The sequence below is a fragment of the Onthophagus taurus genome, chromosome 7 (genome assembly GCF_036711975.1).
Source record: "Onthophagus taurus isolate NC chromosome 7, IU_Otau_3.0, whole genome shotgun sequence".
NCBI lineage: Eukaryota > Metazoa > Arthropoda > Insecta > Coleoptera > Scarabaeidae > Onthophagus > Onthophagus taurus.
Window position 1 is genome coordinate 24,360,855 of NC_091972.1, and position 16,530 is coordinate 24,377,384.

Below are 16,530 nucleotides of genomic sequence, written 5' to 3' on the forward strand. Positions count from 1 at the left end.
ATATATTATATATATACAATATTATTTATAAATTATTTGAGGAACATTATAAAGACACAAACATAGCTTCTGATATCACATCACTTGTCAAATTTACTATTCAACAGAATTATTGAAAATTTAACGAAAAATTTCATATGACTCTTACCATCCTAAAGCGCCCTTCACACGATCAATATACAGGGTGTCTCACGTAACTGGTTCGTTACAACTTTTTCAGGTTCCACTATTCGTAGAGATTTGAAATTTTGGTAGCATGGGTTGCTCATTCGGAACTTTCAGTCTAAAACATTTTCAAGATGGCCGCCACTTCCGGTCTACCGGAAGTAGACCATAACTTCGCTATTTTAAATGGAATGCTATAGTTTTTATTACACTGCTTAATTGTACGTAAAAAAATAGGTTGACTTTGATAAAAGTTATTGGTACCTAGCGTTTTTCGTTTTCGAGTTATTTTGGTTTTAAGCTTTTCTTGGTAAATTTCAACATACTCTTTAAAACTTCATATCTCAGCCAACGTTCATTCAAAAAACATCTACGTTGACACGATTACTCTTCAGATGTTGTCAAATAGATTGTCATTTGTTGTATCGGAGTATCTTATTACAGACTAGTCAAAAATTGAATTACTGTTTCTCCATATTCAATAGCGAGAAAGTCGAAAATTTTAAATAGAACGCCCCATATTTTTTTAGCCTATCAGAAAGAGAATTTAATTCTCTACAAATTATCTATAAACATTCCCATACTTATTTATTGTAGTTTGCTTCATATTGCAAAATTTATTAAAACATGCACGAAATGCAGGTTTTTTATTAGAAAACTATGGAATTTTGACAGTTTTTGGTCCATGTTTGTATTAGTGTTGTCATTAGTTACATTTGACGGGTGGAAGTCATTGAACATCATGGTAAATTATTCCAACGCTGATATTTGAAATTTATTTTGTATTGATGGCGAATGTAATAATCTTTTGGACAGGACGTGTCGAACACTTAATGAGAGATGCCTAACAAACCTAACGCCCATCACAAGGAAAAATTTCAAAAAATTGATAAAGAATTTCTTAGATTTGGATATATCGAGACCAAAAGAATGCGATTTCTTTTCCGGTCACCAATGATGAAGACAACGAAATAAATATTATATCATACTTTTTTGAATTTCCAAATTCAATTTAATAACAAATTTATATTATAAATTTATATTTTTATTCAAATCTAATTTTTGTCATTAACTTTTTGTTTTAATAGTTTAATTTATTTGATCTTCTGTTTGTTATTTTTGGTAAGTAAAAGCTAGTAAACTAAAAGATTATCAATCGTAGTTAATAGTACAAATAATAATAGAAATAAATTAAACAAAAAACTGTCAAAATGTCATGGCCTTCTAATAAAAATACAAACAATAGGTTTCCTGCATTTCCTGCATGTTTTGATAAATATACGAATATGAGAAACTATAATAAATAGGTATAGGAATATTTATAGATAAATTGTAGAGAATTAAATTCCCTTTCGTGTAGGCTAATAAAATATGGGGCGTTCCAATCTATTTGAGAGCATCTGAAGAGTAATCGTGCCAATTTAGAGCTTTTTTGAATGAACGTTGGCTGGGATATAGGGTTTTAAAGAGCATGGTGAAATATGCCAAAAAATCTTAAAATCAAAATAACTCGAAAACGAAAAACGCTAGGTACCAATAACTTGATAACTTCATAAACTTTCCGTATTCCAATTGTACATCTACAGAATGCTAAGATACCCTATTAATACAACTTCTATACAAAACGAATTTGATTTCATAAATAACCTACCTCAATGTCACAGCCCAGAATTTTTTTAGGTTGAATACAATTTCTCATTTTTGTATTTTGACGTTGAAGAACGTCCTTCAACTTGTCAAGTAATTCATCAAAGGAAGCTGACATCAGGAAATAATTAAAAAATTTACCTTCATTATTCCGTTGGTCCTCAAAAAGTTTTCTAAATATGTTTTCTTTATCTCTTCTTAAATTAATTGGATGAACCCAAAAACGACGACGTTTCTGCCTTTTTTTACGATGATAAAGTAACCACAATAATGCAATAACTTTAACTTTATCGCGTTTCATTACAACACGCTAACAGTATCACCTATAAAAATAATATTAAATATATACACTATCACTTTACTAAACTCAACCAACGGTAATAAAACGTTGCGTGTGGAACCAAGCTCATTTTTGGATGTCCGGATAAATACCGGCCGTTATTTTGCCGGACGTCCAAAATCCGGCCTAAAGGTGGCAAAAGTTGCACCTGTTTTTAAAAAAGGAAACTTAAATAACATCAAGAATTTGAGACCTATTCCTGTATGTAGTGTGTTTTCAAAAATTTTTGAGAGTATAGTGGGGGATAGACTACTCAATTTTTTTAATAAATATGAAGTCTTGTGTCCGTCCCAACAAGGTTTTCGTGAGGGTCTATCGACTGAAACTGCCACCGTTCATTATTTCTCGTATGTATATGAACATCTTGATAAAGGTGAGTACATGATGGGTATCTTCTTTGACGTGTCCCGGGCATTTGATTCTTTACCACCAGTCTTCATTGAGGAAAACTTGTATAACGTGGAAATTCGTGGAAATCTACTTAGCTGGTTGGTCTCATTCGTCACGAATCGTAGTTTGAAGGTCTGTCATCTGCTAATCTCGGTGTGCCTCAGGGTGACACCTCCTTTGCTGTTGCTGCTGATGATCCGGCTGGATTGGTCGAGAAAGTTGATCAGGTAATGAAGTATTACTGGTATACCCGCAATAGAATAATATTGAATGTGAAAAAGACGGTGTGTGTGAATTTTCGTGTTCGTCACCCCCTCCCCTTAAAATACGTTGATGGGATTAACATTCAGGATGAAATAATTTTCTTGGGTCTGTCTGTTGATGCCAGTCTAACCTTTGAGTCACATGTTAGCAACGTTTGCAAAAAGTTAAATTCAGCATATTTCGCTATACTTAAGCTTAAGCCATCTTTGGACAGGCAATCGCTTCTGGATGCTTATTATGCTCTGTGTTATTCTCATCTTGCATATAATAACCTCTTATGGACCAGAACTGCAGATTGGCGTCGTGTTTGTTGCGCAAAAGCGAATTATCAGATTGATCTACGGATTGGAAGTTGGTGAGTCGTGTAGGGTGGTCATTAGGCACCATGGCATTTTGACATTCCCTTGTATTTACATTCTAAAAGAAGTTGTATACGTGAAAATAATCGAGATAGGTTCGTGGTGTCCACGGTTAATAAATATGATACGAGTCACGACCGCCTTCCGCTGAGAAGTCCACAATATGACTTTGCAAAGTTATTTAATAATTTACCCTTATCAATTAAAATCATCGAGTTATCGATTATCTCATTGAAAATGTGTTCTACAGCCTGCAGGTGTATCTCTCTGCAAGCCGTGTCGAATAACGAGTGTATTGTTGTCTTTCCTATTTTTCGATACTTAAAATTATTATTTTGTATTTTTGCATCTATGTATGTGTTTACTTATTTACCTACTTTTATGATACTGTGACTGAGTAGATATATGAAATAAATAAATTAATTAGAATAAATTAATAGATGCCGATGTGAACTTGTGGCTTGTTAGATATCTTTATATTTTTGTAAACCATAGATGTAGAAACGTATATGACTTGTCACTATTGTAGCACTGAGATTTAATAAATATTATTATTATAAATATTTAATAAATATTATTATTTGGAGGTATTACCTGCTTGATATTCATCAACCCTTTCAAACATTATCTTAGGAAACTAATGCATCCCATATTGGGAATATTGGCCTCTCGGTGGTGTTTTTTATCATACATTATGGATACTAGGAAACTTTATGGGTATGATTTTATTGTGAGATTTATTGTTCTCTGAATCCGTGATAATGATTTTATCGATTTTTACATAAGGTAATATTACATCGTTTCGTTTGTTGAATGATGCTTTGAATTTACTGGAAGCGTCTACATCAAACAATTTGCAGGATGTTGTGCCACTTTTACCATATTCAAGTGATTAAAGACTTAAAAGCGATGCGGAAGACAAGAAATAGCTGGTGAAGTAGAATTACATGATAGGAAGAATTCGATAAAACCTTTGACAAACAGACAGTTACGGTGGAGAAAAAAAGAAGATGTAGCTAGCCCTATTGATGAAATTGAATCGGAAAAGGTCGGAATTGAGCACGCTGCAAAATCAGAATATAAAATTTTATTAAAGATAATAAATCAAACGAATCTTTCGCAACAAGCGATCAAAATCAACACAATTTCAAAGTCTCTAAAGAAGAGATTTCTCAGTTTCTTAGATTGTTGTTGATCAGTGGCACAGTCTTCCTAAAGAAAATGATTATTATTCAACAGCAGATGACCTGAACACCCCATTTTCTTCCAAAACGTTGAGTATAGAACGATAGAGAGAATATACAGTTACAGTAGATTGTACAAAAATCTGTACAATCAATTAATTATTAGCCTAAATTTGTACAAACAACTAATACATTTGCACTTCTTTCATTGCTTTTTTACTTTTAAAATTAATACCAACTCTACACCGTACTTACTTGAATACTTAAAGCTGTCAAGTGGGTAAAAAGTCTTAAACAAATAAAAATAATAATAAAATTCAATATACCACGAAAATCTTTGCGTGAAATCGTAAAAATAATGAAGCACAGCAATTCTGCTTACAATACGTGGTACGGAATTATAAAAAGACAGGCGAAGTTAACAAAGCACTACGAAATATAATTGGATCGAAGCTAACAATAAGAAATTATTCATTAATACGAAGTCAAATATGTAAGGATTCTACACTTCACACTTGCTATAACAGTCTTGAACATGGTGGAACAAACTTGGATTTAAAAGTTGGTATGCTGTTAGAAAATCATAAGTAGGATTAATAAAGAAAAACGCCAAAATAAAGATTTTAACCTCTGGAAAATATGTAGTAATGTTCACAGATGAGTCTAAATTCAATATAAAAATATCCAACAGACGAGTAAGAATTTTGCGAGAGAAAAACAAGACCTTATATCCACATAATCTAATACCTACGTTCAAACGTGGTGGAAGCTCGGTGATGGTATGGGGATATTTTTCAGCGGCAGGATTTGGCAATCTTCATTTCATAGATGAAATATTGATAGCGAAGGGGTATGTAAACATTTTGAAAAAAGAAATGAAACAATGTACAGAAAAATTAGGACGTTTGTGAGACTTTATTTTTCAACAGGATCCCAATCCTATTATCAATATTGAAGATGAAACTGAAACATTACGATATTAGAAACGTAATCGACTTAAAAATAGCGTTCAAGACAGAATGAACTAAAATACCATCTCAATTAACCATTAAACTAGTGGAATTGATACAGAGGTGTTTAAGTGCTGTTGTTAAGCAAATAGGCTATCCAACAAAGTATTACTGTTATTCCAAATGTAGGTATAATTTTCTTATGCATTCTTAAAGTTTGTACTGTACGGATACGGTTTATGTTGTCAACTGTGATTAAAATGTTCTTTACCGTTCAATAATCGGGATTAAGGTATCCAAGATATCTACTTTTGCTTTCACTTTTCTAAGTGAAATAAATCATAAAAAATATTTGAAATTTGTGCTACCTTTCTGAAGTAATTCGAAATTTTCGGTGGGTGGACCAACATGGATTTTGCATACTGTATTGTATACGGAACAACTCTTTATAATAGGGGTGACACAATTAATGGAAACATCTTCTGCGTTTAGGGGGTCCTTTAGGGGATCCTTTAGGATACTCTTGATTACTAGATCTGGGAAGTGATTATAAATATAAATAGTGATTAAGGTTTAAGTAATATCACAGTCATATAGTTAGTCATCAGTTATATATTTCTATATTTGACTAGTTATCACAATTATTGCCATTTATTCTTACTTAATATCACATTTATTCTAGTTTTGGACTTTGTTATCATATAAACTAGGTTAATTGGTAGAATGACTCGTTTTTCTCGTATACTCATCAACTTTTGTCGATGTGCGTCTAGCGTTCGATGTCATTATTTGCAATGGTTAAGATATAGGTACCAATCATTTGATGAATAAGCATGGCCTTTAAGGATTTGGGCAGCTATACTATTGAAAGATGTGTTGTCTGTTGTTTTCTTCAATTTTCCACAAAATTCTTATGGCGGATAGAACGATCCTTCATCGTATTCCATTTGTGAGCCAATACTTTGGACTTTCCTAACTTTCTGTGATGGTCTTTCCATCAAGGGACATTTATTTGTTTCGTTATATTTTCTGGGGGAAGTGATGTTTTTTATATGATTTTTTTGTTTCAATTGTTTGTCCAGCTTCTCTTTGTTGATGATTTGTTTAGGTTGGGTTGTTTTAAGTTCTCGGAACCTTCCCTAGTCCATCATTACCTGTGTAAGAATTGTTGATTGAAAATAATATCGGCCAGAATTGATGACCATACGGACCCGATTTATGACATTTTCCAACACTCATGATATTCATGATATTCCGGTGATAAGTTCTCGTATTCTTGACGGATATTCTCTTTCAGGGCTTCAAGAGTCTGACGTTTGTGAACACATACTCGTCACTTAAAAAAAAACTCCACAAAAAAAGTCTGGTTAAATCGAGCAATCTTGCCTGCCAGTACAAATCGCGAAAATGAGAGATAAGGCGACCCGGACATGCAGCCCTCAGAATTTCAGTTGTGGCTCGTGCAGTATGCGCCGTTGCTCCATCCGGTTGGAAACACATGTTCTCTAGTCCCAATTCATCCAATTCCGGAAGGAGAAAGTCGTTGAATGTAGCGATATTCTCAGCAGAACGGCTGCTTCGGAGCCGACAGATCTGGCAGAAATAGCATCTCGTGTTGTCCTATACTGTTGCTGTCGGACGACCAGAATATCTGCGCCGAAATTCACGCTGCGCCAACACCAATTACTCCGTAAAAAATCGATACAATTATTCCGCGTTCTTGCGTGTATTTTGTATATGTTACTTCACAAATGTGAAAGCAGAATTGATATTAGCCGCCATTTGCAAAAATAATAGTAATTACAATAAACAACAAACCGCTTCCAAAAGAAAACTTTTATATACAAGCTTGTCCAAAGTTAAGAAGTAGAACAAGCAGCGATAAAGACCTTTTTCCATTATAATGATTAGTTGATATCAATGAAGTTAATGTAATTTTGATATGCAGATACGGCATGTAATTCTATAGATGTCTTTGAATAGAACAGTTAATTATTTTGGTAATACTTCAAAGTGTACAAAAACCAGTAATAAACAATGTAGGGAAATGCCTATGATGACTCGTCTTAAAACGTGGCAGCAGTACAATTTTTTATACAGGGGTAATTTATTAGCTCACCATCAAACTTTGACATATGATAGTTAATCCAATTACTAAAAAAAAATGTTAATGAACATTTGTCCTATTTCAATTATTTACGAAATTATACACTTTAAAGTTTTAATTTTTATATCAGAATTAACTGCTACATTTTTTTTAAAACACATAAATATTACAAATATTGTTCAAAATAGCCTCCTTTTACCAAAATACATGCTTCACAACGACGAATTAAAAAGTTCTTCAGCCGAATTAAAATGTCTGGTTGATTTCTTGTTTCAGCAGCAGCCGTATGTATTCTGTTTAATAATTGTTCCCGTGTGTTAATTTCCACTTGATACACAATTTGTTTCATTTGACCCCATAAGTAGAAATCCAACGGATTGAGGTCGGAGGATATAGGTGGCCAAGCAATGATGGTCCATATTATTACCAATCCACTTGTTTGGAAAATATTGGTTTAACCACTCGACAACTACTCTTCCGCGATGAAGTGGGACACCATCGTGCTGGTACCACATATTTTGAATTACATTAAGAGATATATCTTAAAGTAAATAAAAAAGTGTATTAAAAATCTGTAATTTACAGCTTTCAAACGTCCATCAAGTACATGCAAACCTAGTAAATTGTTGTTAAATATTCCACCCCAAACGTTGATGCTGAAACCATGTTGAAATTTCCTTGGTTTAATCGCATGCGGATTTTGTGATGCCCAGATATGTTCATTATGGTAATTATTTATACCATCTCGTGTAAAACATTATTCATCTCTCCAGAGAACATTTGAAATGAAGTCATTATTTTGGGCATGTTGCTGCAATGACCATTCACAAAATGCTAACCGTTGCTGATTATCTCCTGGCTGTAGAGCTTGAACATTCTGTTTACGATACGGATGAAGGATTTCGCGATTCAATACGCGCCATGCAAAATTTTGACTTATATGTTGTGTGCTATTCTTCGAGTGCTGCTGGAAGAATTATCAATGACGGCATTAATTACAGCTTCTTCGTCCTCTATTTTAACTACATGCGCTCGAATAGCTTTTGCTGGAGCAGGATCACCTGTTTTTCGAAGTCTTCTGAAAGAATCGCTAAAAACTGAATAATATGGCAAATGATGTTGTGGAAATCTTTCTTGATATTCTCGTACTGATTGTCGAGCATTTCCATTGCAAAAACCATACACAAAAATTATATCAGCATACTCTGCAGTGCTATAGCCGTACATTTTGAGTTTCTTCTTGTATGTAATAATTAAACCTTACAGCAAACTAACATACTACAATGACAACTCTGTTTTTGTTGAATGTTTGATTTTACTGACTATTAATAAATTCGCTGCAGAAAACTTTAAAGTGTTATAATTTCGTAAATAATTGAAATAGGATATTATGTTCATTAACATTTTTTTTGGTAATTCGATTAGCTATCATGTGTCAAAGTTTGATGGCGAGCTATTAAAGCACCCTGTATATAAATAATATGAAAAGTGTTTTATTACATTACAAATGGTGATATTAACATTTATAAAGATTACAATTTCTTTCTATACATCTAGAAGTTGCCCTCAACAAAAATTGCATCTGTTTCTACTTCTGCTTTATAAAATACGTGTATTAAACAAGACATTGGTGCTTATTAAATTTATACAGAAATGAAAACGATGTTTAAATGTCCTTTTAATGTTAAATCTTTATAAACCCGAGATACTCAATATGGACATTAGAGAACACAACATCTTCGTATATATTCTAAAATATTTTAAATAGATATTGTCAGTTTAACGTATTTTTCACTGCTGGATGATGGGTTGCGGTATCCAACTGTCGCTTTAATTTTTGAGAGAACATTTTTTCTAACGCGGCTCCATAAAGTGGTGTTTGTTTAGCATTTTTTGTGTTAACTTGTAATACTTCTTTATCGGTTTCCTGCCAACGAGGTCTTTCGCCGTTAAGTTTCGCTTTAGTTTCGCCAAATCGATTCGCTTTGATATCGTTTAATCGATCACCTTGGGTTTTTTCCATTTCTAATTTATCTTTGTGTTTTTTTTTTCGATAGTACTCGTCTATTTCCCCAAAATTTCTCGGCCCTTTTTGTAACTTATCCGTCTGACAATTGACGTGTTTCGTTCCCACTATAACATTATCGCTTCGATTTTCATCGTTCAATTGCAATTGAGGTTTCGATAACAATTTAGTAAACCTGTACAATTCACGTTCTTTATCGGCTTCGGTTCGTTTTCTTTCAGATTCCGGTCGCTTTTGTTTCGAAACGTTAAGGAGGGGTTTTTGAGATAGAGGTGTAAACCTTGGGGGTGCTGGAGATGGCATACGGAATTTCTTTTTGTCTTCGGCGTTTTTTATATTTTTTTGTGCTAATATTATCATGCGTTTTCGTTCTAATGGCCATTCTTTACTGTACACTCCGAAACGAAATTTTGGGATTTTATCGCCATCGCCGAAATGGTTCATTCTATATTGAGTACCTTGCTTCCAAAGCCACGGTTCTATCTTTTCCAACCATCCTTGTTGTTGGCCTATTACCGATCCCGGTCTGCATATTCTCATCCAAGCAATTGCTTCTCTGGCTGAAAGATGATAGTGCTTGATAATGTAGGCGCCTATTAAAGACCCAGTTCTTCCTAAACCAGCCTAAAAAAATCGATAATTGAGAAAGATAAGATATTGGTTTACAAACATTAAACTCAAAAGTGAAGTGAATCTACTTGAGTGGTTGTTTTAACTGATTCTTTTACCATTGGTTAAAAAAATAACGTGTGAGTTAATTAACCTCATTTTTTAAGATGCATGATAAAAGTTGTAATTAAAAAAATTCCTTACCTTACAATGAACGGCAATTGCTGCTGGACTATGTTCGGAAATATCTAAAAATCTCATCAGGATTGGTTTTGTAGGAGTTGTTCCATCAGCAAAGAACAATTCATAATGAGCTATACCAGCTTGAATAAACCTAAAAAATTTTATTTTAGGAATAATTTTATATAAAAATTAAAAGACTTACGCGTTTGCATCATAAACTTTGTTATTTAACCTAATTACACTTTTAACATCGTTTCTTAAAAAGTATTTGAGATAAAATTCCGGTGCATGCCCGTTCATAAATTCACAATCAGTAGGTCCAATAAACGCAATAAATTTTCTCGGCAGCAACCAGTTTAAATCCCCATTTTGGATTTTATCATACGTATCGTATTCTAAACAGTTAAAATCTTTAAAATTGAAAAAATTAAATGCTCTAGCTTTTTCTATTGCTTGGAAACAATCCAGAAGACGTAACGTGTAAGATGAAACTCCTTGTGAAGCATCTACAAAGTTCCTAAAATTTAAAATTAAATTTATTAATTTGAAACGAAAAATTTGTTAATAATTACTTATAAACACCTCCAGCACTTAAAAGGGTTTGATAAATTTTTCTTGGTGGCATATTCAAATAAATAACAGCAAAGCATCCGATTAAGTAAGCAGCGTTAGCTCTTTTTCTAGCATCGGCTGAAGCATAATAAACGATTCTTTTTATCGTAGGTGAAGAAAGATAAGAATTAAGTTTACAACAAAATTTGTATAAACACGATAAATTTAATGGACCAAAATCGAAGTAATAATTCATGTAAACGAATTCTTCATCTGTACAAAAATATATAGTTTCCGTCGTTGATTGTATCGTCCTAAATCCTTCACTGTACGTACTACCAAAATATAAACGTTCTTTAACGATTTCCGCAATGTATTCGATTTCCGAGTCGTAATAGAAACTGTTTTTAGATTCCATCCCGTACGTATTCAGGATCTCCTGGTATTGAAAATTCTTTGGCGGCCACTGGTCATAATTTCGTTGCAGCATCAGAACCGTTTCTTTCCCGCCTTAGGGAAAAAGGTAACAGGGCCGTGTTGTGTCGCTGCAAAGAAGGACAAACACGAAGAAGTGAATGGAATAATTTACCAGTATTGTTAAGACGATTGAAATAGTTTTACGGATGACTTTATTCATATTTCGAATTTAGATTGTCCCAAACTGTCAAAACCATATTTTTGTTTTTGTGTCATGTTCTTGTCAGATATAATAACCATGGATAAGATGTCATTTATAATGTCATTGATTTTTTTTCGACAATACTGGTTTCTATTGTTAGTTATTGATTAGTTTGATTACTGATTACGTGGGCGATTCAGTAATATTTTATGTAAGCAAGCAACAATTAAGTTATGCCCGGTTCACATTATTCTAGTCCAGTAATCCAGCGAGTCAACCCAGTCCAGTGTTACATTACATTACACAGATTACATATCGGGTAGGCAGAGCAACCAACCATGCACCGCGATCCTAAGGATCTATTGTACCCCGATAGATATTGTTATCAAATTTCACCATGCAGTCCAATACTCTTAAGGAACATTAATACCTTGCTTGATACAGTTAACATTAGGGCAGTGGCATAAAACATGCTCAACCGTCTCCGCACATAGTCGGCATTCAACACCGTCGGCTAAACCCAACAAGTTGAAGTGTGCTTTTAATCGGCAGTGCCCAGTAAAGACACCCATTAGAACATTTATGCTGCTACGAGCAAATCCTAACATATTCCCGAGTTTGACAGTGGCGATGTTAATAAACACCTTAGCATGTCTCATTCCAGGAGAACCGGTCTACAATACGCGAAGCCTCTTTTCAGCCCACAGTCCAATCCTATGTTTGGCCATCGCAAATGATACACCAACTACTGGTTCCTCCCCACAAACGCTTTAGCATTGCCCTCTCGTGTTAGCTCATCTGCCGCTTCATTGCCAGCAACCCCAGAGTGACCCGGGACCCAGATCAGAGAAACTCTGTTATCACAACTCAGTGTGTTTAATGTTCTCTTGCAATCATTAACCACAGCCGACACAGTTTTCACGGCTTGCAATGCCTGGAGAGCGGCTTGACTGCCTGACAAAAGTCGTACTGTCATGTTCTTCACCCTTGTCTCAAGAAGGATTTTAGCACCCAAATACTTCCGTCTGGAATACAGTACAGTACGTACCCAGGCTGTAAACTTGCTTAATTCGAGGTGTCTGGCAGTATACTCCTGATCCGACCCCTTCCATCGTTTCTGATCCATTTGTGAACATGTAAATATCTGCTTGAACCAGAGAATTTTCATTTTCGATCCAGGACTGCCGTTCAGGCAGTACAATCTAGTATCGAGCATTAATCACTGATAGTGATTCCGCCAAATCTGACGGAAGCACAGTATCAATGCTTATAATGTCTTCCACAGCGCATTGGTAGGACATGTCGGAAGAGTTTTGAACATATTGCTTCTATATGCAAATGCAGAGGAGATAGGCCAAGCAGAATCTCCATTGCTAGAGTTGGCGTTGTGCTTATCGCCTCAGATAATTCCCAATCCAGCTAACCATAGGTCTAATCACAGTCACATAGCGCCAGTACAGTCTTTGAGGGGTAAGACCCCAATTTTTTCCACAAAGACTGCGACAAGTCCACAAGGATAGGCTCGCTTTGTGCAAAACTCCCTGTAAATGTGCATTCCATGAGAGGGTTTTGTCTAGGATTACTCCTAGATATTTGACTTCCTTTGATAAAGCAATTTCTTCACCTTGGATAGTTGGACAGATTAATCCATCCAACTTTCGTCTTCTGATGAAGGGCACAACAATTGTCTTTTGCGGGTTCATCGAAAGATTCTCTCCGTTACACCAAGCGCAAATGGTATCTAGGATCACCTGGAGGATTTTGGATATCCTCCACAAACATTGTTTTTGTTTTGCGGATCCAATCCGCTATAGTTGCTTCCACTCTACTGTCAAGAACAGCTCCTTCAAGAGAGTGTGGTATTGCGTTGAACGCACCTTCTATATTCAGAAACGCACAAATCAAGATTTCTTTAACCTGGAGCGTCCTGGATACTCTACCAACTAAGTTGTGTAGAGCCAACTCTGCAGATTTTCCCGCTTGATAAGCATACTAGTGGCGACTCAGATATCAGTGGTGAAATGACGTCAGGCTGATGGGTAGAAAGGCATTAGGAGTAGGGACTGAACCTCTCTCCTATAATATCCTTCCCTAACTGTTTGCCCATATATCAGTCTCCTCTCCTTAATTTCCCTCCAGCACTCTCCCAGGATCCTGCAATACCTTCTACTTCAATCCTTCTATCATTTCCTCACTGCTCTTTTCCCAGCCTCCACCTTTACTGCATCCTCCTTAACCTCCTCCCTCACTACATACCCTGGAGTCTCACTTGCCAACCCTAGTACCCATCTCCAACACATTGTTTGTACATCCTCCAGCACAATCCTTGTTCTCACCATCTCCATACTTCTGCGCCGTACATCATTGTGCTCCTTACCAAGTCCTCAAACATAACCTTTCTTTTGTCCACATCCCTCCCGAAAGTTCTTTCCCCCCATCCCCAAACCTGTCCCACCACCCTGTTCGCTCTTTTTGCCATCGCCCTCACGTGCGACCCGATCTTATTACTTTCAGAAAACCCATATCCCAGGAACGTATACTCTGTTTTTGGGGAATAAATCCACTTTTTAGTTTCTGCTGTATTTTAATATATTCAAGTATAAACGATTAAATCTTTACATACCATGACCGTTAACTCTCGTCTTCGACATGACACCCGCTTCGTCTTGTGCGCAATGTGCACCGTTTCCAATACTACCAACCCAACAGTACTCAAAACTTAAAAATATTAACGTTACTAACTCAACACACCGACGCCGTTGAAAGTACTAACTTTCAAGATAAAAATAGGTAAGTATAACGAAAATCTAAATATTACATGTTATAGTTTTTTAGGTACTTCAACGTCTATAGGAAGAACGCACACCTTTTTAACAGCCCGCTTCACAACACCACTGGTTGTTTTTACACTAATAACTCGCACAATATTATCACTGCCAGGATGAACTTCAAGAATTCTTCCCAGTCGCCATTTCAACGGTGGAGTGTTGTCTTCCTTGAGTAATATTAGCTGTCCAATCTTAACGTTTTCTCCAACAGCTTGAGACCATTTGCTTCTTTGTTGTAGGATGTTGATGTATTCCATAGACCATCTTCGCCAGAAATGTTGATACATTTGTTGAAGTTTGTTGAATTGATTCAGTCTGTTGAAGGGGACATCCATAACGTCTCGTTGAGGAATCGTATTAAGAGGTTCTCCAATGAGAAAATGCCCCGGGGTAAGAGCCAAGAAATCATCAGGATGTGTGGATAAAGGAGTTAGGGCCGGTTTTACAATGTACGGTTGACAGTAGGTTCACTGTCAACCTCCGGTTAACCGTTAGTTTGCGTTGTACGACCTCCGGTTGAGTAATAAAGTTCCGGTTAAAGGGAAGTTATCCCAACCGCAGGTAAAAGTTAAGATGATCTCTCTTTTGTTTATAATAATTTTCGAGTTTGTGATAGGCCTTTTCGACGAGAGGATGTTGGACGTAACAAAAAATTGTTGAAAGGAGTAGTACCATCATTAAATTTGCCAGTATGTGTATAAAATTATCAAAATGTTGTTAGGACTGAGGCATATTTTTTTTTCACATATAGGATATCAGTACTTAGAAGTCAGTACTTCAAGTGCTTCGAATAACACGCCCACTACTCCACATGCAGATATGGGACTTTAGGTTGCTTCAACATCCACCAGTGCAATCTCATTGGAGACTTCAGGTAAGAAATTATGTCTTTTATAAATCGTTTATTTTCAAAAGCTCTGGTTAAATTATCCATAATGGCATATAACTCTTAATAAGAGTTATTTATTAAAAAACGAAATATCATTCAAAAAATGTTTAATTTCCCTTTTATTACAAAAAAATGTAGTATAATTTTTTAAAGTTTGATTTCATATTACAGGGAAACCCCGCTTAATGGGGAAACAGCGTTAATCGGGGTCATTATTGGATATTTTTTGACAGCTAAACAATGGGAGAGTTTATTGGAGGAAGTTGGTGTCCACAAACAAGACGACTTATCACCAAAAGTACAACATTTATACAGGAAAGCAGTGATGTATAAGAGGAAATTCCAGCTCCAGTGTATAACATCCCAAAGAAATAAAAGAAAATTATTACCAAAGAGACAACTTTTTAAGCAGTCAATTTCAAGTTTAGACAGACTAAAACAATCCTTTCTTTTTGAGCCAATATGACAACGACGGAAGAAGGTTGCAGGGGAGGCGTTATACACTTGATGACAAAATATTGGCATTACATTTAATGCTACAAAATGGAAAGGGGTATAAGGTGTTATAAAGTGTAAAGTTACACTGTGAGGAATAAACAGATTCGCGCTCTATCTATTTTTAACATCTTTTAACAAAGTTATTTATCCACGACTACCTTATAATATATACCTTATGAATGAGTTTTCTAAAACAAAATGGTAGTCATTTTTCACGGAGTGAATAATAGCGGTGAATAATAATCATTATTCACGGGCATTCACGGGTAGCCAACTTGACAGACTAATAATTATGATTTGAAACGTTAAAATTTCAAAAAACGTCAATTTAATTCAATTTTTTAGGAGTTTCTAAAGGTTTGACATTAAAAAAACCTAAACAAATTCCTTTTTTCGTATGATTTAAGCATAAATTAATTAATTTTCGTAAAGAAAACGACGGCGACGTTTTATAAAACTGACATTTAATTTTGACAAATTGTTGTGAAGTTGGTTACAGTTAGTAACATTGAATTTGTCACATTGACGTTTAACTTTATTCAAAAATGTATTTAAAAAATAAATTTATGGAATCAATTTCAATAGTCGTGGACAAAGTATAGTATTCTACTCGCATATAATAAGCTATTATTCACTCAGGTTAATTATGCCACTGGTGCCGTGTACAAAAATTTTACGTAAATGTCACATCTATATAAGTTATCTATGGCTTAGATTATCTATTCCATAATAGCGCCATAATTTGGTTGTCGCTACGTCAAATCTTTTTAAATAAAAGTTTCAATATCTCGAAAACTATGCAGTCTAAAGCATTAAAACCTTATGACATTTTGCAACACCTTGTCAAAAGGAATCCAAAAACCTTAAAATATACAGGTGTTCCATTTAAAAAACACGCTCACCATGTCATAACTCAGACT

General features: G+C 35.0%; 1 protein-coding gene and 1 long non-coding RNA gene across 2 annotated transcripts; one reads left to right on the top strand and one right to left on the bottom strand.

Annotated features, from left to right (window-relative positions):
* Positions 1–9,079: 9,079 nt before the first annotated feature.
* Positions 9,080–13,792, bottom strand: LOC111415237 (dual specificity protein phosphatase CDC14C-like). The gene is made up of 4 exons (XM_023046803.2): positions 10,797–13,792; positions 10,427–10,741; positions 10,246–10,375; positions 9,080–10,056 (listed from the first exon to the last, which is right to left on the bottom strand). Exons 1-4 carry the CDS (start codon positions 11,264–11,266, stop codon positions 9,181–9,183), a joined length of 1,791 nt encoding a protein of 596 aa, XP_022902571.1. The 5' UTR covers positions 11,267–13,792; the 3' UTR covers positions 9,080–9,180.
* A 1,035-nt stretch (positions 13,793–14,827) lies between these two features.
* On the top strand, positions 14,828–15,416 carry LOC139430340 (uncharacterized). The gene is made up of 3 exons (XR_011640823.1): positions 14,828–14,912; positions 14,975–15,097; positions 15,284–15,416. It is a non-coding gene; the product is annotated as an uncharacterized lncRNA (long non-coding RNA).
* The last annotated feature ends 1,114 nt before the right edge of the window (positions 15,417–16,530 follow it).